The 21,000-nt window shown below is 45.3% G+C and overlaps 2 protein-coding genes across 32 annotated transcripts in view; one reads left to right on the top strand and one right to left on the bottom strand.

Annotated features, from left to right (window-relative positions):
- The window catches only part of ANKS1A (ankyrin repeat and sterile alpha motif domain containing 1A), a 155,191-nt gene extending 147,228 nt beyond the window's left edge, over window positions 1-7,963 (top strand). For 13 of the 17 annotated variants that reach the window (XM_043533347.1, XM_037885254.2, XM_043533350.1 and 10 more), the window contains one exon: window positions 1,006-7,963. In XM_043533347.1, coding sequence (XP_043389282.1) covers window positions 1,006-1,125 — 120 coding nt within the window. In that variant the 3' untranslated portion in view covers window positions 1,126-7,963. The remainder of the gene's footprint in view (window positions 1-1,005) is intronic. The other 4 variants (XM_043533349.1, XM_037885255.2, XM_037885258.2 and 1 more) reach the window with 1 other exon arrangement.
- On the bottom strand, window positions 7,663-20,811 carry TCP11 (t-complex 11). 15 transcript variants are annotated; one of them, XM_043533354.1, is made up of 10 exons: window positions 20,689-20,811; window positions 19,979-20,130; window positions 16,503-16,635; window positions 14,701-14,821; window positions 13,989-14,209; window positions 12,760-12,896; window positions 10,892-11,112; window positions 10,269-10,453; window positions 9,708-9,871; window positions 7,663-8,983 (listed from the first exon to the last, which is right to left on the bottom strand). In XM_043533354.1, exons 2-10 carry the CDS (start codon window positions 20,118-20,120, stop codon window positions 8,763-8,765), a joined length of 1,545 nt encoding a protein of 514 aa, XP_043389289.1. In that variant the 5' UTR covers window positions 20,121-20,130; window positions 20,689-20,811; the 3' UTR covers window positions 7,663-8,762. The 15 variants fall into 15 exon arrangements, 12 of the variants coding, with proteins under 12 accessions (XP_043389289.1, XP_037741195.1, XP_037741194.1 ...); XM_037885267.2 differs by having other exon boundaries at window positions 7,663-8,940; window positions 9,708-9,758; window positions 20,422-20,772; XM_037885266.2 differs by having other exon boundaries at window positions 7,663-8,940; window positions 20,422-20,772.
- Window positions 20,812-21,000: the final 189 nt, after the last annotated feature.

Raw genomic sequence — 21,000 nt, forward strand, 5'->3', positions numbered from 1 at the left:
TCTGTTTTGAATCTAATTACCCTGTAAGGTATTTACCATCCTGATTTTACAGAGGTGATTCTTTTTTACTTTTTCTTCTATTAAAATTCTTCTTTTAAGAAACTGAATGCTTTTTTCATTGTTCTTAAGATCCAAGGGTTTGGGTCTGTGGTCACCTACGCAAATTGGTGAGGATTTTTATCAAGCCTTCCCCAGGAAAGGGGGTGTAAAGGTAAGGGAGGATTTGGGGGGGAAAGACATTTCCTAACGGGCTCTTTCCTAATAATAATAATGCTGGTTAGACGTTTGGTGGTAGCAGCGAAAGTCGAAGGGCAAAGGGTAAAATAATTTGTACCTTGGGGAAGTTTTAACCTAAGCTGGTAAAAGTAAGCTTAGGAGGTTTTCATGCAGGTCCCCACGTCTGTATCCTAGTGTTCAGAGTGGGGAAGGAACCTTGACATGGTGGCAGAGGTGGGATTTTAAAGGTGTTTACTCTTCCCTTTATATTTGACAGCTCCATTAACACAGAACATGCTGCTTCTGAGCCTGTTAACATCACTATCGCACTGGAAGATCAGGAGGCTGAGGGAAGGAAGAGCTGTCCTTTTGGCCAGGGGAGCAAATCAGATAAAAGGAGAAATCTACCTGCAGGAGCTGGGTCCCCACCCTGGGGGATCATCTGCTTTCCTGTTACTTGTGAAACTAGGCAGGCCGGCTCAGTCAATAAATACTTAGATGGGCCCCAAGCCACAAAGAACTCTGGGTAGATTGGCTCAGGGCCTGGGGTAGTATAGTACAGATGTTTCTGATTTTAGCCTGAAGACCTGGCCAAATCCGATCAGGGTTCCTTGCCAGTCTCAGCGTAGGAGCTGCTTCCCTCCATGTTTTGTTTGTATGATTGTATGTTGGTAGCTTAGAGGTGCCCCTCATTCTCGCTGAATGCTCTTTGAATGTCTCCAGCTCTGGCTTGACTCTCCAGGTGAGCAAGTTGCCTATTGTACTCTCTTTCCCTCCACTATTTTCCAGCTGGAGCCATCTGAAGTGGACCAAGACTCCCAGTCTCATGCCAGTGTCTCCTGGGTTGTTGAACCCAAACAGGATTCTAAGAGGACCCTCAGCACTAAGTATGAGACCACTATCTTCTAAAAAAGCAACCCTGTGTCCACCTAGTCTAACCGTGCCTTTGCGATCTGATCTGTCTGCTGTTCTAAACTCCCTCTCCCTCCAGCTGCTGGCACTGAGCTCCACCTCTAGGGGCTACACCATCAGAGGCAGCAGCACTAGGATACTGTAGACTAAACAGCTTTTGTATCTGATCACTACTGAACACTGTGAATTCTCCTTACTCGGAAACAAGGGTAACATGCGGAGAGAATGACCTGTTAGATACTTGTGAGGTGGGAGATGCAGAGGGTTGGAAGCTGCGAGAGTCTGAGATGTGGATCCGGGAAGCCGCCTGCCATTTCACGTTTTTCCCCTTGCTGCGGCACTGAATCTCTGGGGGCGACATGACACTCCCTGGGCCTTTTTGTATTTAACGTTCTTATCCTTGGACTGCTGTAGACCTCTTGTCTCCGAGGTGCGCACACTCACTCGTTCTAGATTCTGTACTGAGCCACAGCTGTATACTGTTTCAGCGAACTGTTACCCCTCTTTGTACCTGTCATCTGAACCGACACTAACCAGAGTGATGCTGTCTGCAAATAACCCATTCACTAGATTTCCTCGCATGGATCTTGTGTGCAATCTCTTCCCCCCACCCCACCCCACCGCACCCCGAAGTTCAGTGTTGCAAACCTGATGGCACAGCTAACGTGAGAGCTGGTCTGGGCCGCTTACACAGCGGTTGCTCTCACTGTGCACATTGACCCTTCTTAGAGATCAGGGTTGGTATATATAGGAAACGCCTGGCAGCAGCTTCTCAGCTGCCCCACTGAAGTCATTGTGTGGGTTTCATCCTGTCTTGTCAGATTTGATGCAGGGCCCTTCTGTTCAAACCGACCAAACTGCTTGAGAGCTACCAGCTTGGTTCTCCCTTTTAGAACTATACAGGGGTTAAGCTTTTAAAGGCACATGTGACTAATCCTGTACTGGGTGTGGGGCGGGGACTGGACTATTTGTTGTCTGGCCAAAGCAGACTGGGGAGCTGGGAACTTTGCTCTGTTCAGCAGGTTTCCTGCATGTTAACTTTGATCCCATTTCTCCCTTGGGCAGGAAGAAAGTACAAGTCTTCTGCAGATCACAAGGCTATTAAATGCTGTGCAATGACGGCTAGAGTGATCTTGAAACATCTGCCACTTCCCCATCCTTGGCAATGGGATTACCCTTAGGGAGGGCCCTAGGTGCCTGGGTACCCTAAGTGCAGACACCTCCCCCTTTCCGTTCACCTCATTTCCTTGTCTGCAAAGTTTTGAGCCCATGGTTGGCTAGATAGGTCTGTCTGCAGCTCCTACTTTAGTTCCTAAATGTGACTCAGACCCCTTACAACTGAAACCACAGAGCACATGCTGCTGTGCAGGCCGAGCAGAGCTGGGACCTCGTTTGGAGGGTGGCCTCTGTGCCATAAAGCAGATTGTTAGCCAGTGACCATGCAGATACAAATACAGTAGAGCCTCAGAGTTATGAACATCAGAATTAGAAACTGACCAGTCAACCACACACCTCATTTGGAACCGGAAATATGCCATCAGGCAGCAGCAGAGACACACATAAAAGTAAATGCAGTATAGTACTGTCTTAAACGTAAACTACTAAAAAAAATGAAGGGAAAGTTTAAAAACAATTGACAAGGTAAGGAAACTGTTTCTGTGCTTGTTTCATTTAAATTACGATGGTTAAAAGCAGCATTTTTCTTCTGCACAGTAAAGTTTCGAAGCAGAGTTAAGTCAATGTTTAGCTGTAAATTTTTGAAAGAACAACCAGCATGTTTTGTTCAAAGTTCAACATTTCAGCATTACAGACAACCTCCTTTCCTGAGGCGTGCGTAACTCTGAGGTTCTGCTCTATTCTCCTGAGGTGCCCTGGTGAATTCCCGACTAGGCTGTGCTTATGGCCAGCCCTGATTAAAGTGGGCAAAATGTATAAGGCTCATTAATAGCATGAAACTGAGGAGGAAGGATGGTCCAGTGATTAAACAGACCGGGGAGTCGGTACTCCTGGTTCTGTCACTGACTTGCTGTGTGACCATGTCCCTTAGCCTCAGTTTCCCCCTTTATCAAATGGGGATAATATCTCCCTCCCTCACAGAGGTGATGTGACGCTTAATCAGTTTGCAGAGCAATTTGAGAGCCTCTAAGGAAAGGCACTATGTGACTAGCACGTAGTAGTCATCCTATGACAACAACCCACTATGCTCCGCTTCACTCACTCTCCTGCCACATGAAATACCAGTCTCACAAGAAGGGAGGTTGCACCTTGGATTCTGACCAGCGTTCTAAAGTCAGACTGAAAACCACCTGTTCCTTTCTATGGGAGCACCTGGCTGTGTGGGACAGTAGGGGTTAGTACACCAGCCTTTCAGCTGTCACACTGGACAAAGATCACAAATGTGTCTGATCCTAGTCTAATTCCAAGCGTACCAACATCATTTATTTTGCACCATTAGCAGAATCTGCTCATAGGAGAATCAGCAGTGGGAGAGTTGCAGGTGACAATCAAGGTGTGGTCGGAAGCGAGCTGTGAAGGAAGCTGGACAGCTACTACCCACACTATTCTTGCCTCTGCTTTGTGATGGTCTGTCATGAACAGTTTAAAACCCGCATCTTCTCCTCCCCAAATGTCCATCTCTAGACACACCCAGTGTGTCCATACTGGCTCTTGAATCTTAAGCAAACGCCATTTACTGATGCAACCTGGATTGTCCAGAGCAGGAACTAGGGCTATAAGAGTTTTCTTCAAATGTCATAATCTCTGCAGCAACCAACCACCCCAAATGTGGTAATTCGGCCTGGATCCTCACTTGTTGTGTATTAGAACCAATAAGGATCACTTTTTAGTGGGCTATTGATTTTGCATCAGTCTTTTCTCTCCCTTTCTCCCCTCCAGCCCAGTAATTATACTAGAATCTTGTGTTTCAAAATCTTTATCTAGCTCCTTCCTCGGAGTGAGTCTGACCTCCCAGTCCTCGGGGCCATGGCCTAACAAGGCAAACAGATTTCAGAAATAACAACCTGGTTAGTAAGTATCCTAGTAAGGAGGGTAGGAAGATATTTTGTAGAGCACAAAGAATAAAAACCTCAGTCTTGTAGGTAGATTTAACATGTCACGCACCCCTGGCCCCCGTGGTAGGGGATTACAGATGCTTAGGCAAAAGAATCCTTAACTAGAGAAATACTACAGTGAATGCCCAGAACACTGCAGTGTTCCTGTTACCTGTAGTGGTTTGGGCACTTGCTGTAGAATACGGCGGTATTTTTACGGGCTGCTGCGTATTGTTTGGCAAGCTGTGAACGGCGCTCTGAAACCTCTTTTCAATCGTTCAGAGGAGATGTTCAGTGAGGAATGCAAGTGGTGGTGTGCTTTTATGTCTAAGAGTTTACTGTCAGTTACAGCTACCCACATACAGATCCGATTTTCGGAGGGGCTGAGCCCTTGCAACTGCCAGTGTCTTCCGTGGGTTCTCAGCGCCCCTTTTTTTAAAAAAAAAAAAAAAAAAGGGTTAGTTGTGCATGTGCCTTTTTAATGCTGACCTCTGACCCTTGGTGGGATCCCAGCAGCCCTGTCTGAACAGAGGGCTTGTGCTGTGCACCTGTAGCTCTCACCAGTTTGTGGCTCTATTATTTCTCACTGCTTGGTCACACACCCCTCTGCGCCCCCCCCCCCATTGGTTTAAACATGACTCATGAAATTATTCATTGCATTTTTTCCTTTCTGTTAATGTTGTCCCCTGTTCTGTTTGCCTCTGGAAAGCTGATATGCAGGCAGCTGTGTGCTACCATGGAAATGTAGTAACGGGGCAGAGACCTAAGAAGCAGTGGTACCCCAACAGGATGAAGATCTCCACCCGGCACTGGTGCCTGCCTCTTTGAATATGTTCATGACTGCTGAGTAAGGGCTTCCACAATTGAGGGGGGAAAAGGGATCCCAGCAACCAGCTGACAAAAGCAGCTACGCATTTCTAGCAAAGGAGATTTGAGACTTCTGAGCTCAAGGGAGTGATACCTTATTTTCTAGTCTGTTGCAACAAATGTTTTTTTAAAGAGATTTTTTTTCTTTTTACATGCAATGATACGAAGCAAAAGAAATCCACAACTTAAATGTAGCATGTTGCAATTTTTTGGGGTGGAACAACCCTTAGTAAATTAAGATTCCACGGTACTGTCCTGTCCTACAAAGAGTACGGTAAAAAGTCTTAGCAATGGCGCTAGTGTGTGTTTGTCTAATGGTACTTTAATTCACCTGGGTTCTTGGTGAGCAGTAGAAAATAATTCCAAGATTTTGGCAATAGTTTTGTTCCAAATTCTGAAACTCAGCTGCATGGGTTTTCATATACTTTTCTTTCAAGCCACTCCAAGCCTAAATGGGAGATGGATATAATTTAAGGAAAACTGTCTGCAAAGGGGTTACAATCCTAGTGATGATTGCTGGGTATCACCCATGGTACGAAGCCTGCTTTCACTAGAGAACTGTTGCATTGCAATACTTGATGTTTTGATGGTAAGGAGGACACAATTAGATTCCTTTCCATTAGTTTATCACACTGAAGAACTGGAGAGTTTGCTCCTTTCTATTCCCTCTCTTGCATCTGCCATGTTTTTTAAATGCAGTTATGTGCTACCGGGTTGGGTTTTTAAAGTCTGGTTGTGATTTAACACTTCTTTGATACTAGCTCATTATTGAATTACCATTAGTGTAACAGTATTTCAGAATATGAACCAACAAGGAGTTGTATTCTGGGCATTACACTGGAACAGTCCATACCTGATGATAAATTCAATCAGTCTAAGGGTGGTTGGTCCCAAGCAGTCTCACATTCTTAAACAGAACACAATCTTGAAGGTGCTTTGTAATTACGCTTCATTTAAACTACCCGAGTATTTAATGGTGGCTTTGGCTGTGACAGTTGTGTGAACTGTTTTCCAGTGCCCTGACCATCAGGACCTTGTTGGAAGGAGAGATGGTAAAATGGGCATGACTTGGTTCTTGAGATGTAAAAACAGGGGACACCATGCCATTGCTTTGGTCTCAGGCAGGTGTGATGGTTTGGTGGTGCCCTGCTGCTTAGTAGAACTTGGTGTCCTAACTATTTGTTTTTAACTCCAGTTGCTGCTGTATCTGTCAGGATTTAATTTAGTCTCATTCCAGTTGATGGTGAGTGCTGAGAGAAACAAACAATCCCCAGGGCCTAGACCTGTCAATGATTAGTGAGCGGGAAAACAAGCTGTTTTTTAAAATGAGTGAATTTTAGTAAACTTAACATTCCTTCTTATGCCTATGTTGCAGTTCATACTGATGTAAGTGTAAATATTTGGTGTGTTGGCAACAAGTCTGTTCGCAGAGATTGAACCCCTGCTTTGGAGGAGGGATAGCTCTCTGTTGGGTGCAGGAGCTTTGGAGGTTGGCTGGCAGTAAAAGTAGTGATGAAGACTCTAATCTTGCTGTTGTCTCCAGTGACTCAGCAACCCCCTTTGCTCTTCTCTTGCTAGGTGTTTGTTTTCTCCTTGACACAGAATACGTATTGCAGAGGAGCTGAGCTTTAGTAGCGTATGTTTTCAAGGTACTTGCCTGGTTAGGGCTCTCCTCCTGGACCCCAGCCTATATTTTCAGGAGTTCAAGTGGCTCTCAGTCTCTTAGTACTTCGCCATTTGTGCACTGTTCAGGCTCTTGTGTTCCTACAGAGATTCACAGTATCTGGAGGGAAGTGTCCTAAATTTTGGGTTCTGAATGTGATTAATTTTCAAAGTTCTGAGCTAGTTCTGTTACCAACCTGTGATCCACTTCCTTCCCTTTTTCAAAGGATAGACAGTATTCTAGAGCAATCTCCCTTTGTATTTGGTACGGGTCCAGGCTGAGAACTCTAGACAGACACTAAGATTAATAGCTGAATTGTCTTCTTAAAATGAGGGTGCAGTCATTTAATGTATTCAGCTTCAAGCTGCTGTATCCTATTCTATTCTGTACCTGTTTAAAAAAAAAAAGGTAATCTCGGCTGTTCAGTTTTGCCTTTATATTCTAGAAGAACGTTGGTATTTGGATTTCTGAGGCACCCCCCCATTCCCCTTGCAGAAAAATGGTATTTGGGTGTGTTTCGAGGGGAAGTTGAGCTGGACCACTGCCCTTTGTGAGGCTGCTGCAATGTACAGAGCAGACACCAAATGGTATCCTTGAGCAACTCCATTTCTTGAGCTGTGAAACTGACCTGGCCTCAGCTACATTAACACTCCCTCATTCCAGAGTTCAGCTATCTGTCAGCAGGCATTTCTGTGGTTTCCCTTATGCTTACATCAGTTGAGTGCAGTAAGATTTTTCATTTTATAACAAGCTCTCTGTTTGCAACTCCATGCTCCTTTTTAGATCCTACATTGGCATATTTAGAGGTACCTGTACAACCAGAAGCCAATTTGATGTGCTTGAAATGAGAGAGCTAACTCAAATTTTGTCTTTTGAAAAATAACCTGACATTTCCCCAACATGGCAGAGAACAGTCAACTTCAGTTTGCAATGTAGATCTTTTTGCTAATTGTGATGTATGGCAGTGGGACTGATTTGTAATAAAAATGTTATTTAATCTGTCTCTGTATTTTGATACTTGAATTTTCTTTTGTTTTTCCTGTATATACAATTGTTAATCTGCTTGAATTTGTCTGAATTTTAAACATCTTGTGGTACCAAACATAACCAATCTGTGCAACAACATAGACTGACCTCACTACAACAAGGCGAGATTGTAAATATTTCTGGGCTTCCAGTGGTCGTTTTGTTGTTTTTCATAACTGTACAATTTAGAACAGACTGAATTAATAAATAAACTCAGACACACACCTTTGCTTTGTTTACTGTGATGTAGACAGTGTGGAAGTCTTTAATTTTCATTTTTAAATTTTGAATTTGGTCAAGGAATAAGCAGTGGCTGGTGCCTGGAACCAAAATGGCTGTTCTTGTTTTGGTTAAACAAGGGAAATATTTTATCCATCTGCAAGTTCAGTTTGCTGCTCCAGGCCAATGGGAGCTGCAATCAGCTGAGGCAGGTAAACAAACTGGCCCAGCCCTGCAGGGGAACAAGTTTGGGAACCGCTGCCTTAGGGGATTAAAAACTGAGCTAGTGTAGGTGGCACATATGAAGTAAATCAGATTTTAAAGTTAACACTGAAGAGTATATCAGTTACATTAGAAACTAAGCTCTGTCATTTTTAACACAAAGCATCTTAATCAAATCCCTTATCCTTGGCTGAGACTAATAGGTGTCTGGAAAGCAAGCTAAAACCACTTAATGCCAATGCAGGAAAAATCAGGGTTCAAATTCACAGGATACATTACAGCATTATGAAATCCATCTTGCCATATTTATTCAATGTTTCACTGCCCCTCCAAGTAATGAGACCAACTAATGGCAGGTATAGAAAAAAGAGCAATTTTTTTTTAGTTTAAAGGTTTATTCAGACAAATGGGGAATTGGCAGTTGGTATTTATGTAATTGTCCCCAGCTGCAGAAGTGCTTTGGATGCTGCTGCTGCCCCCCAGAACGGGACAGCTGTTTAGTTGGCTGCAACGGACTTCACAAGCCAAAGCATGATTCTGAAAACTGAGTCCTCTGCCCCCAGTGCATGTGGTTCTTTCTGTGAGGGTTAGAAAGAATCTATTCCTGCTTCTGGCTCTGGGAGAACTTTTTTTAGAATTCCCAGGTAGTAGGGTCCATACACCTGCCTGTTGTGATGAATCATGCTGCCAAACCTGTGGCCAACTTCCAGCAGTTCTTCCTCAATTGGAGCAAGGCCTTTTGGGAGACTGCGAGAGTTCTGGGCACTAGGAGACAGATGAAGGTTGAGAAATGAATGAATCCGCTGCTCTGTAGGTATGAAAAGAGGGTGTGACAGGAGCAGTCAGTCACTAAGGGAAGAGTGAACACATGACAATTTGAGACACCATCAGCTCAGCAGCACAGAGACAGCTCTGAAGAGAACAGAAGGGAAATCATTCTAGTATAAAAAAATTCAAGTGTGTAGCAGATATCAGAACGCAACATGGAATTTAAGATTGTGCTTAAATAACAGCAACAGCACTGATCAGCGGGGAAAGACTTCAGACTTAGTTTGAAATATCTTGGTAATTTACATATTACTGTGGGGGGCTAGTGGATAGAGCACTGAACTGAGACTCAGTTGCAGAGCCAGCAATTGAATGCAGGTCCCCAAGTCACTGTGCCTCAGTTTCTCCATCTGTAAAAGAGGGATGACCCCACTTTTGTAAAGTGCTTTGAGATGGGGTGTACTGGCATATAGAGTATTTCACTGCTTGATTGTTATCATTTGATGACTTCTGGAGAAGGAGAGAGGATCTCAGTCTAGGGGCATTAGGTACCCAACCTTGTGGCAATCTGAGCAGAGAGGCCAAAGACTGACCTTCACTCACATCTAGCATCAGGTGCACCTTACATGGTGGTTGCCTATGCGTGACCAGTCCTGGGAAAGGACTTCACTCTAAGGCCCAGCATAGATTGTAGATAAAGATGTAGGGTGGCCTCATTTTTAAAGTAAAAAGCCAGCACATTAGGCATTTATTCAGGGACTCACCAATTACGCTCCGCACTGCATTGTCCTCCTCTGCAATGCTCCTTATCTGGCCTTTAAGGGAAGCAGATTTGTCATCTGTGAAAGCAGGGTAACCCAGTTGCAAGAGACACTCAGTAACTTCCTGGTGCACATGATTGCTGATGTCCAGCAAAGCTTCTTGAAACCTAAATCACAGAGGCATGTTCTATATTCTTGGGCTGCTCCTCACCTTTGCTTTACAACAGGGAGAGGGTAGAACAGCTAGGAAATTCCCTCCACAAACCTGTAGCCAGGAGCATCATGATGGCAACATAAGGCAGACAACCAGCCCTACTCATTTGGTGTCCTCTGAACTAAGCTGCTGTAGTGCTTGTTACTGTGATCAGAATGATCAGCATCACCAGTTCCCCATTAACTAGTGAGTCATTAGTTCCCAGCTGGAAACTCCTCCCCCAGCCAGAAGCCCTGGCCCCTATTTGGATTTTAACTCTCCTCTGAGTTCCAGAGCGGATTCCTGCAGCTCTTCTCATTCCCAACCAGCACCTGTCTCCCTCTGGAAAAGATAATGGTAAAGCAACCAACCTTGTGTGAGGGAGCCCTTCCAAGAGGGCCTTTGTTACCCGTTTCAGCCTATCTACAAACCCAGGCGAGCTGAACAAGGCACTTCCACACACACTGCTGGACACCAGCAGGACTGCAGCTATGATTGTTAGCTGATTCACTTGCAACTGTACCTCCTGCAGCCGGGCTTGGTCCATCAACAGAGTCTGCAAAGAAAGATTAAATCCCCTTGTGGGCATGGGGAGAGCTGTGCTCACCAAGCAGGGGGGTTCTTAAGCTGGAGAATCGCCACTGCCCTTCCTTTTCTGTATAGATAAGGAGAGAGGGCTCCCCTATAGAGAAGGGTGTGAACCACTGATCAAACACACACTCCCGGAAGCAGGAAAGGCCTTATGTTTTGCAGGGGACCCAGCCTAACAGAAGAGGGGAAATAAGCCACAAGCTAGAAGCTTTCACTGCCAAAAAGGGGTAGGGAATCCAGCAGAGAGCTATGGTCTCCCCTTGCAGTCCTGTTGCCTAGCCCAGAGACAAAGCCGGCTCCTGCTGTAGAGGTTGCATAGGATTCAGGGCCCAAGCACCTCTTTATTTTGCTTGTACTTCAGGCCAGTTCTAACTGCCACGTCAAAGGGGCAGAGCAGTCCTACCTCAGGGTATTTCTCTGTGCCTGGCTCCCAGTGGAGTAGATTCATGTATCCCTGGTTTAACACAGACATGGGACTTGGTGTAGCTGAGCTCCTGCTGACAGCCCCCAGTGAAAGTGGAACGGGTGATCCATGGACCTCAGGATGGGATGGGGATGACAGAGAAGATGCAGAGACTTCTGCTGCTGCTTTGTGTAACCACTCAGTTGTATGATCCAGGCTGTCTGGAATAGGATTATGGAGAGAGGTTTGCAGGAAAAATCAGACTGAGCAAGTTGAATGGTGAAGGAACTGTTTTCACTCACTGTACTACACTGCACTCTACTCTGAAGAGACAGAATGTCTTGTGCTGGCCCCTGGTACTTTAGAAGTGACTGACACCTGTTGAAGCTTCAGAGTCAGGCTCATTCTCATAGGACACAGCCATGTCATTGTCAGGACAGTGATGCTGGCCCAGTAGCAGTGGAACTGAAGAGGGGCATGTTCAGGGCTGGTCTCAGCCAAGTTTTATAATGTGCAGAGGGCTGGGAACTATTAGAGCACATATGGTGAAACACCTCTAACAAAACCAGACCAGCTCTGCTGCAAGCCAGCAAAGCTGGTACAGGGAGCAGTAAAATGTTGCTCTTTATCTGGGATAGCTTGCCTTTGATTTAAGCATCCACAAAAGCCTTCTCGAATGCTCTGCCAAGGGTGACTATAGGTCTGTTTAACATTTTGCCCTTTCCTCTGAGGCTCTCAAAGCCTTTTATACACTTTAATGAAATCTCACAACATACCCTGCCATGGCTATTTTCTCCATTTTATGCAGGAAGAAACTGAAGCAGATTAAATATCTTGCTCTCTTTTACAAGGCAAGTCTGTGAGCAAGTTGGGACTAGAACCCTGGTGTCCTGACTTCCGGCTAGTGCTCTAACTACCAATCCATCCCCTGGTTAGAAGCATTTCTCCTTAAATTAGCATTTGACAGTTTTGTCTTTTCATCTTGTTACTAATACAAATTTGCATGGAAGACCTTAACAGCTCTGTTTCTATCTGCTGCTCCTGTTTACCCTGCACCTGAAGCTAGTATCTGTTACCAGCAGAATGTCTGCACCATTGGCTGATGTCAAACAGAAGACCAGTTTCAGGTGGGAAAGGAAGTAACTGGAGATGAACTAAGCAGCAGATAATCCTATTTGTTTCAGAGTAAGGCAGCCGTGTTAGTCTGTATTCGCAAAAAGAAAAGGAGTACTTGTGGCACCTTAGAGACTAACCAATTTACTTGAGCATAAGCTTTCGTGAGCTACAGTGAAGTGAGCTGTAGCTCACGAAAGCTTATGCTCAAATAAATTGGTTAGTCTCTAAGGTGCCACAAGTATTCCTTTTCTTTTTGCGAATCCTATTTGTGTGCATTATTCCACAGTAGTAAAGAGAGTAAAATAACCAATGTCCCATTAACAGAACTTGCTTTAAAATAAATGCTTAAAATTGTATGTGCACACTTTAAATGCTTGAGTAAGCTGTTAGGAAGACTGGTTTCTCCATAGGGCTGCTACAGCACAGCCATCTGACACAAGCCTCCCTACACCACACACTCCATGTGCCAAGAGACCCTTGCCAAGGATAAGCTCATGCTCCAAACCCACCAACCCTTGACTCCTCTGCTGAATCTGTCCCCTTGTGGGTGAGGGCTGTCTATCATGGAAAATGATATCCCTGCAGCCCCAGAGTGAGATCCCTTTCCCACCTGCTGTACTTTGGGAATATTAATGCACTTTGGACCTGTGTCGCCCTGTGTTGGTGCTCAGTATTCTCAATCCTTCTATAAGTATTCTTGATGATGACCCAGCACACCCCTGCACCTTCTCTCTCCTTCCCCCCACACTCACTGGGCAGCTTGGCAAGGAGCTCCTGGAATTTCTTCTGCTCATATTGGACAGAGTGATCCTGCAGGTGGGGCCGGAGGCTCTGGATGGTAAAATTCACCATGTCCATTTTCATCAGGTCTAGCACCCGGACAATCTCCCTGGAGTGAATACGAGGACAAAAGGAAAAAAGTATCACTGCAAGTGGCTCACTGAAGTCAGATTGCCCCAGCTACCTAGAGGCAAGTTTCACCAATGTCAAGTTAGCCACAGAGACCCAGTCTTCAGTGCTGGGCATTCCAAGTGCAGGGGGAGTCAGTACTCCCGTCCTGAACTCACCAGCAGCCCAATCCAGCCCCACACACTACCCAGTGCCTTCCTTTTCATGCAGCAGGGACTCTTTAAAAATCTGGTTTTTGTGCTGGGGAATGGTACCACATTGCATGCCCCCGAGACCATCTTACTTAGCCTCAGAACTAGTACAATAGGGGATGTGCAAGCTACTTCAGTGTTCCTCCATCCTGTCTCTACCCTGATCTAGAGACCACCAGAAGGGTCAGAAGAGACCATGACCTCCCACAACAGCTATGTTCCACTGAAACAATGAAATTATCCAGCAGTGGGATAGGCTTATGAGTACAGAAGACAGGACATGGACCCAACCTATGGACTCATTACTGCAAGAAGAAAGATCATTGGGCTCACTGCACTCAGAACTAAATGCAAAGTCCATTGCTGAGACTTAGGTTCTTCAGTCTCTCTCTCACACAGATAATTAGTCATTTCTCCTTCACAGCATGAAGGGAAAGAAACTACTACTACTACTTTTAAATAGCTGGGAGGCACTCAGATGATCTCGTGATAAGGCCATGTAAGAACCCAGATAAACAGAAGAGAAATCAGGCACTATAGTTCATTCCCTTCTGGTATGACTGTCATGGAGGGGTTGGAAGGGTAGTGGTGTTATTCAGTGCCAGTTAGGATGGAAGTTTTTGTGAGAGGGACATATGTCCCCTATGAACCAGACTGAGCCTCAAGTTCATTTCACACTGGATTTTCCATTCCCCTGAACAATTTAATCCAATTTTCATTATTCAGAAACTCAAACTACCAGCAATGACAAGCTGAGGCTCAGTGTATCAGGAGTCCAGATGTGATATGATTATTGGGCAGGAGGCAGTAGATTTCCCTGCCACAACATATCACTGATTGAGGATATGCTGGTTTATGGGAGGCCCACCTGTGTCACCCACCTGAGCAGCTGAACTGGGTTTCTCACACCCTGTAGTCTCTGCACTTCCTCATCTCGGACAGGTGCACACAGCATCGCCATTGTACCTAGAATGTACGTGGTGAGATTGGGGATGTCCAGAGCCCCATGCTCAGCCTCCTGTCTGATCAGCTCCATATCCAGGGCTTCTTCAATCTGGTTCCGCAGTCGGCTGTGCCGTGGTAGCAACAGCGACAGTATGGTCTGCCCCAAGGAGAAAGTCAAAGAGAGAAGAGTCTGTTTTTGTTCAAACCTAGGAACCCTGCAGCTCACCAGGAGCTGCACAGCAAGAATCAAAGGCTGGCCTTATAGGAATGAGGACTCAGGTGACTACGAAGCACATTGAAACTTAGGGGCCCCTCCTAGTAGCTATAAGGGAATGTTTGTTCCTAATTGCTCCCTTAAGGGGTGTACACAGAAGATGCTATATGACCATATATCAGCCCCTAAATAATGTGTGGTCCCTATTCTTTCGTTTATAGCAGGGATAGTTTTTAGTGCCCTGCGGGATGGCTTTCTGGGAAAGCAGCTGCCTCTCAGGACTATAAAAGGGGAGAGGTATGGGCCAGGTCAGGCAAGTATGTTAGATGCTGCTGTGGGGCTCTGCAGATAGGTATGGCTGTTAGTTTTAAACACTTAGCTCCTGTTCCAATATGTTGTGTGTATTAAAGACAGATGCTTATATGACTGCTCACCTCTTTAATTTCCCGTAGCAGTTGGATCACATGCGTGTAGTCTGGTGGACTAGCAGAGAGCTGTTCTTTCAGACTGTCCCAGAAAGCTTTGTGCAATGTCTCCTTCACTCGGCTTTCCAGGCTGAGTGGGGAGGGGGAAAAAGTAACTATTATTAACATTCAGCCATCTCACACCTATCATTATGGAGGGGCCATAATGGACCTCTCTGCATTTTCTTTGAACTTTTATTCTCATGTTAGAAGCAACATGCCTCACCACTCTCCCTCCTTGGGAACCTCTATCAACCTACATTCCATAGTTCTCCCAAATATGGTTCCTACCCAGCCATCTCTTTTCACCATAACCAAACATACTTTGGGCTTGTCTACACTGGGGTTGGTGTGTAAGGTACGTGTAGCTACACACCACAGTGGAAAGCAGGCTATGTCCATACTGTTCCATAGCTGCATGTGCCAATAAAAGGCTGAGGTAGCAGGGAAAAGTTCTGGCAAGGATGTGCTGCCAGAGTCTTTCCCTGCAGAAGGGAAAGGCTCCAGCAACGGGACACTGGGCAGCACTGTCTCACTGTGCACAGAGCCATGTAGGTAGGGTACATAACTAGGGCCCTACCAATTTCACAGCCATGAAAAACACATCACGGACAGTGAAATAAACCCTACTCTGTGAAATCTGATCTCCCCCTGCTGCTAAGAGCGCCCCAGCGAGGGGGCTCCTAGATCCCGCTGGGCTGGGCGGGGGGAAAGACTTCCATCCCCTACACAGCTGCTCTTGGGTGGAGCTCAGACCCACCTCCACCTCTGGGAACCTCCTGCGGCTGCAGAAAGCTCCACGGTTGCTGCCTTCAGAGTCCAGCTCTGAAAGCAGCACACAAGTGAGGGTTGCAATCCTATGATCCTCCCAAAACAGGTTTGTGATGACCTCCCACCCTCCCCTTCAAAAAACACCCTTTTGGGTTGGGACCCACACAGTTACAACACTGAAATTTCAGATTTAAACATCTGAAAAGGTGAAATTTACCAATTTTCAGATCCTATATCTGTGAAATTAACCATAATGAAATGTGAATTTAGTAGGGCCTAAGAATTCAGGCATGTATTTACTCATCTAAGTAGCACTTCACCCTCTACACTGCTATTTATACCCATGCTAGCTGTGCATGCAGTGTGTGTACTCTACACATGTATGTAAGTGTAGACAAACCTTAGTCTTACTTTTCTACCACTTAGCAATAGTTCAGAGGCAGCCCACCCTACTTCAGAAGAATGTGATGTTTAGCCAACCTGCAATAGATGCAGATAACTCCCTTCAGATCCCCCAACCACTACTCTTATCCTCAGAGAAGATCAACAAGACCATACAATATTTGCAAGATACCTTTCTACAGAGCCTCTTTTTGTACAGCACCGGGAAGGATTAAGGTTAAAGCATTCAGGTAGGACTCAGGAAGTTTGCAGCTACAATGCAGATTGCTGAGAGAAGATCTTTGCTAAAGATTTTACATCTCTGTTACTTTGATTAATACTTAAGAAAAGGTCACTGTCTACACCTCTGAAATCTCTGAGTGCTCCATTAAATTCAAAGATGACCAGACTTGGCATTCATCATAGTTCCAAGGGAAAAATAAACTTGAAAAAAACATATCATATAGCACCAGTCCCCCACCCCTGCCCCCAAAACCCACTTTCTTTTCCTTTGTAGTTTCCACATACTTTCAACAGCCATATCCCTCCAAATCCTCCCCTCCCAGCCATATAATCTGCAACCTCAGGTAAGAGGAAAAACAAAGAGGAGTGTAGCAAACCTGTTTGGTGAGAAGTTGACCTCTTGCAATTTGAAGTCACGGTTCACCACAATCTCATGTGCAATGGTCATTCTGGAAACCTCTTGTGCTGTTTCTAGTAGTTCTGCCATGGAAAGAACTTGTGGAGGGCTGGCTGCAGAAAGGAAATTAATGAGACCTAGTTCTTTATCATGATCAACTACGGTCTTAGATGGAACATTTAATAAATCTAAAAGGTTTTACAAAATTTAATATGGAAATGTAAAATGAATGAAAACCTGTGTATGTGTGATGAGGTTAAAACATTCCCCTCAGAATATGAGAAACAACATTATGTTCCCAGCTGAAGAAGAAATGCTGACCCTGACAAAAGTAAAACTGATCAGTTTGGTTTCTATGTCTAAACAATGGAAGATTAAATTTCATTAATGGTCAAAAGCAAGGGCCCAATCCTCTCCCAGTGAAATCGTTAGCTAAACTTCCATTCGCTTCAATGGAAGCAAGTTTGGGTCTCAAAATCAATTTAAAATATCAATCTGTGGTTACTGGTAACACCAATATAGGAAATAATTGTTCAAATTAAAATGGTCTTCAAAAGCAATATAAGACTGCTCATTGAATTAGCTGAATAAAAATGGATTGTATAAAAGACTTATCAGTTCATACTTGGTTCTATTACTTTTGACATGTTCTCATACCTAGGCTTTAACCTCTTAATGATCTCCAGAATAATTATGCAACTACTTAATGTCTCTCTACCTTGTTCTGTTTTTAAAGTGAACAGTGAAATGAGTACAAGTCTTATAAGTTATTTTAATAGCATCCTTTCCAGTGTAAAGATACCAGGAAGACGTATTCTGAAGAAGAATTTCACATTTTTACCATTTTAAGAATAAATAAATTAGGTAAAAAGGAATTAGCTCTCTTCCTCTCAAGTATTTTCAATATAGGCCTCCCAACGCATGTCAGATGCATTTTTCGGATGGAGTAACTGAGACTCAAAGAAGCGAAGTGCCTGAACACAAACACAGAGTCAGTGGCAGAGCTGGAAATAAAACTCATGTCTCCTGACTCCCTAGGTATGTGTAATCTCCTAGACATGTTTTGGAAATATTAGCTGATGAACTACTGATTTTATACTGCAACAATCATTTCAGAATCTCATGAAAATCATCAGTTGTGGGACTATTATCTATGCTTTCTACATTCTGGAGCAACAGGAAAAATTACAGGTGAAACTTACTGATTAAATTATGGGAGAGAAGTGGGGTGAAAATATGGTGCCATATGGCCTAGCTTAATAGCCATAAAGTGGGAGAACAATTTACAAGTTGCAGAGGACACCAAAGTCAGTACAGAATAGGAATGAGACAGCAGAGAGTCACATGTTGGAATTATAGATTCTAACAGGGCTTGCCTTCATATCCTCCTCTTGGGTGACTCACCCTCTTGTTATTTTTTAAACCTTAGCCCCCATTCTGCAATCTGATTTGTGTATGTAGACCACTGAAGCCTGAAATCAATAGGGCTCTGCAAAGGCACAAGGGTCTGCCTCTGTGGAACAGATTCAAGAGAGTGGTTTAGGATTGTAAGCACTTTGGGATAGGAAGGATATGTCTGTACAGGGTGCTTAGCTCCATGCCCTCCCCTTAATCTGGTTGGGGTCTCTAGGGCTACGATACTACAAATCAGGACTAATTAGTGGAGTTGATTAATCTTGTAACTATTTTACATGCCTAGGAAACCCAGAGTTTGAAAAAGATGCTCATTTATGCTATCGTTTAAGTCTAAAATAATGAGAGAACTTAGAGATAACTAGATAACCCATGCCAATGAAGCCTGTATCTGATATACTTTCATTATAGAAGCATCTATCATCCATATACTGGATAACATTATTTGTGTGTGTGAGGGGAAATAACTTAGCCTAGAAAGTTCTTGACCAGCAAGTGGAAAAATGGATCAGGACACTAGCAGTTATATATGAAAGATCAATACAGGATAATTTAGAAAGCTGGGTGTAGAGAACCTTCCTCAGCGAGGCAGAGAAACAGGACAATTGCTAAATGAGTTTGAATTGATTAGCCCACACCAAAGCAAGGTGAAGGAAATAGTATATACCATAACGGGTGTAGAAGGGGGTATGGTAAAATGACATGTCCCTTCTCTGAACAGATTACAATCTAAATTAGAGAAGAGGGTTGTGTGAAGAAGGGATAATAGCAGGTTGTATGTTATGGAATGTCAGTCATATAAAGCCCAGTCCTGCAAAGAATCATATACATTTGCATTCTTACTGGCCTGAGTAAGTCAGTGGGACTACACCTGCGTATGAAGTCCCTAGCTAGCTTAAATCTTTGTTGGATAAGAACTACTAAAGACCCCTGTGCTACAGGAAGGGAACATTTGAGTTTTTTTCTGTTTTTAGTTCCACTGAACTGTGTAACGGAATTTACTGATCTTTTAGACAGGTGGAATTCTTAAGCTGCACCACTGTTTGTCTAAGTTGATGCATATACAGAAAATGATGTATAAGCTCTCCCAAAGTTATAATTCAACTCATGTGAGAAAGAATTCAAGCTGTGAATTGACTAAAACCCAGATTCATAGTTTTGATGAGCCCCTCTTTCCTTTCATACCAGATAAATCCACCTCTTTTTGTATCATGTGAAATAAGAGCGACATCTAGTGACCATTGAAAAACATCACCTGTCATTTATTGAAAGCTGTACAAGACAGAGGATGTTATCCCTGCCCCAAAGAGCTCACAGTTCAGACACACTACAATTAAGAGTCACAGTGCAGTAAAGATTGTACTGAATTTTGACTAACTTAAAAAAAAAAAAAATCACTTCATGGCAGAAAATGAAAGAGGTTTAGTGGAAGCATGCTCTAAAGAAGCCTCTGAAGGAACAGATAAGGCACTTTAGGGCATGAAGTGAGAGGAATATTTGGTACAGCTGATGGGAAGTGTGGGACTTTGATCTGGGATGATCTTCGCAAAAAATTGCGATGTCTATTCTCCAACAAGGTTAGTAGTGGGATGGGATGTGGAGCCTAGGATTCCATGTCACCAAGTTAAGAACATTAGCAGAACAGTTAAAGATCTGTACGTTTTCTGCCCTGTAGCACCACTTCAGCACATTACAGTACTGTGCGCGATGCCCAGTCATAACATAATTAAACACAGAAAAAGAGCCATTGTACAACTTAGTCTAAGAACAGGTCAGCAATGGTTCAAGCTGCCAAGAGCAGTTGTATAGCCTCCACATCTGAGGCAGAGACTGGACATCTCTCAACCCTAGTTTAGTAAAAATCAACCCTGCCTGGAAGCAGCGGGATGGCATGAGCCCACTACAGGTCCCTTCCAAACCCAAGGGCTCTCTTTCAAAGCTCTCCGCAAATCCCTGTCATCCCTGGTTAAACCACTGTTTGCACTGAACCGTGTGAGGACGGTAGAGACCAGACTTTTCGAGCATAACCGGAGGCGGACGTACACGTTGGCAGCCGTGGTGGGCAGAGGCTGGGCACATCCCCATCATGGCTCTCCTGGGCCTGCCTCGCTCTCCTGGGCCTACAGGGCATGCCCTCTGGGTCACTGCAGTCGCTGGGGGGTGCCTTCTCTCCGGGGTTAGGCATCTTGTTCCTCCTGCAGGTCGGGAGGAGACAGAGGGTTAGAAAGGCCGGGAGCAGAGACGGCGTCAACCCAGGCCCCACGGGCCCCGCTTCTAGTCAAGGGAGGGGGCCGTGAAATGAATCAGGCTGGGCCCGCAGGGGGGAGCCAGGCCCAGGGGGGAGCCTGGGCACGAGGCGGGGCGGAGAAAGACACCGAGGCAGGTGGGGGGCGGGGCGGAGGAAGACCCCGGGGCGGGGGGGGGAGCCGTTCAACGGCCCCGTGCTTCAGCGGGGGCCAGCGAGGGGTGGAGAAGCGGCCCCTCACCTTCCCCGGAGGGTCTGGCCGGTGGTGAAGGGCCGGGGCCGGGGCCGGACCGGTCGGTCGGTCGGTGGTGAAGGGCCGGGGCCGGGGCCGGGGCCGGGGCCGGGGCCGGGGCCGGACCGGTCGGTGGTGACGAGACAGGGGGCTTCCCGGCCGCTCTCGAGCCCCCTCACAGAACCACTGCGGCCGTTGCTTCAGTGAGCGCCCGCTCCCAGCTTCAAATTGGGCCGAACCAACTGCCAGCGCGTGTGGGGGGGGAAGAGGCTCTACCTCCGTACACCCGTGGGGGCTGCAGACGGTTCTCAGGGAGACTCCTCCCCGTCACGGCGCCAACAAAACCTAAGCCACCGTGTTCTACTGCTTTGGGATCCCTGTCTGAATGAGATTTTATAATCCGCCCACCCCCGCTTCTCTGTGAGAAATGGGCTGCTCCACATTGTGACCCATAACGAGCTCTTTTCAGGACTGAACCAATCCCAGAGAAATAGGGATGGGCCTACCACACAAATTCGCCTCTATTTAAAAGCCACCTAGAGGAGCCAGCTCCCATGCTAAGAGATAAAGCATGAATTTTCCTTGGCT

This window comes from Chelonia mydas, chromosome 21 (assembly GCF_015237465.2).
Source record: "Chelonia mydas isolate rCheMyd1 chromosome 21, rCheMyd1.pri.v2, whole genome shotgun sequence".
Lineage (NCBI taxonomy): Eukaryota > Metazoa > Chordata > Testudines > Cheloniidae > Chelonia > Chelonia mydas.

Coding starts and splice junctions, on each gene's coding strand:
- TCP11 (XM_043533354.1), bottom strand. CDS start 20,120: ATGCCTAACCCCGGAGAGAAGGCACCCCCCAGCGACTGCAGTGACCCA. Junction 16,636..19,978: donor CCCACCACGGCTGCCAACGT/GTACGTCCGCCT, acceptor TCCTTTCTGCAG/CCAGCCCTCCACAAGTTCTT. Junction 14,210..14,700: donor TGCTACGGGAAATTAAAGAG/GTGAGCAGTCAT, acceptor TCCTTGGGGCAG/ACCATACTGTCGCTGTTGCT.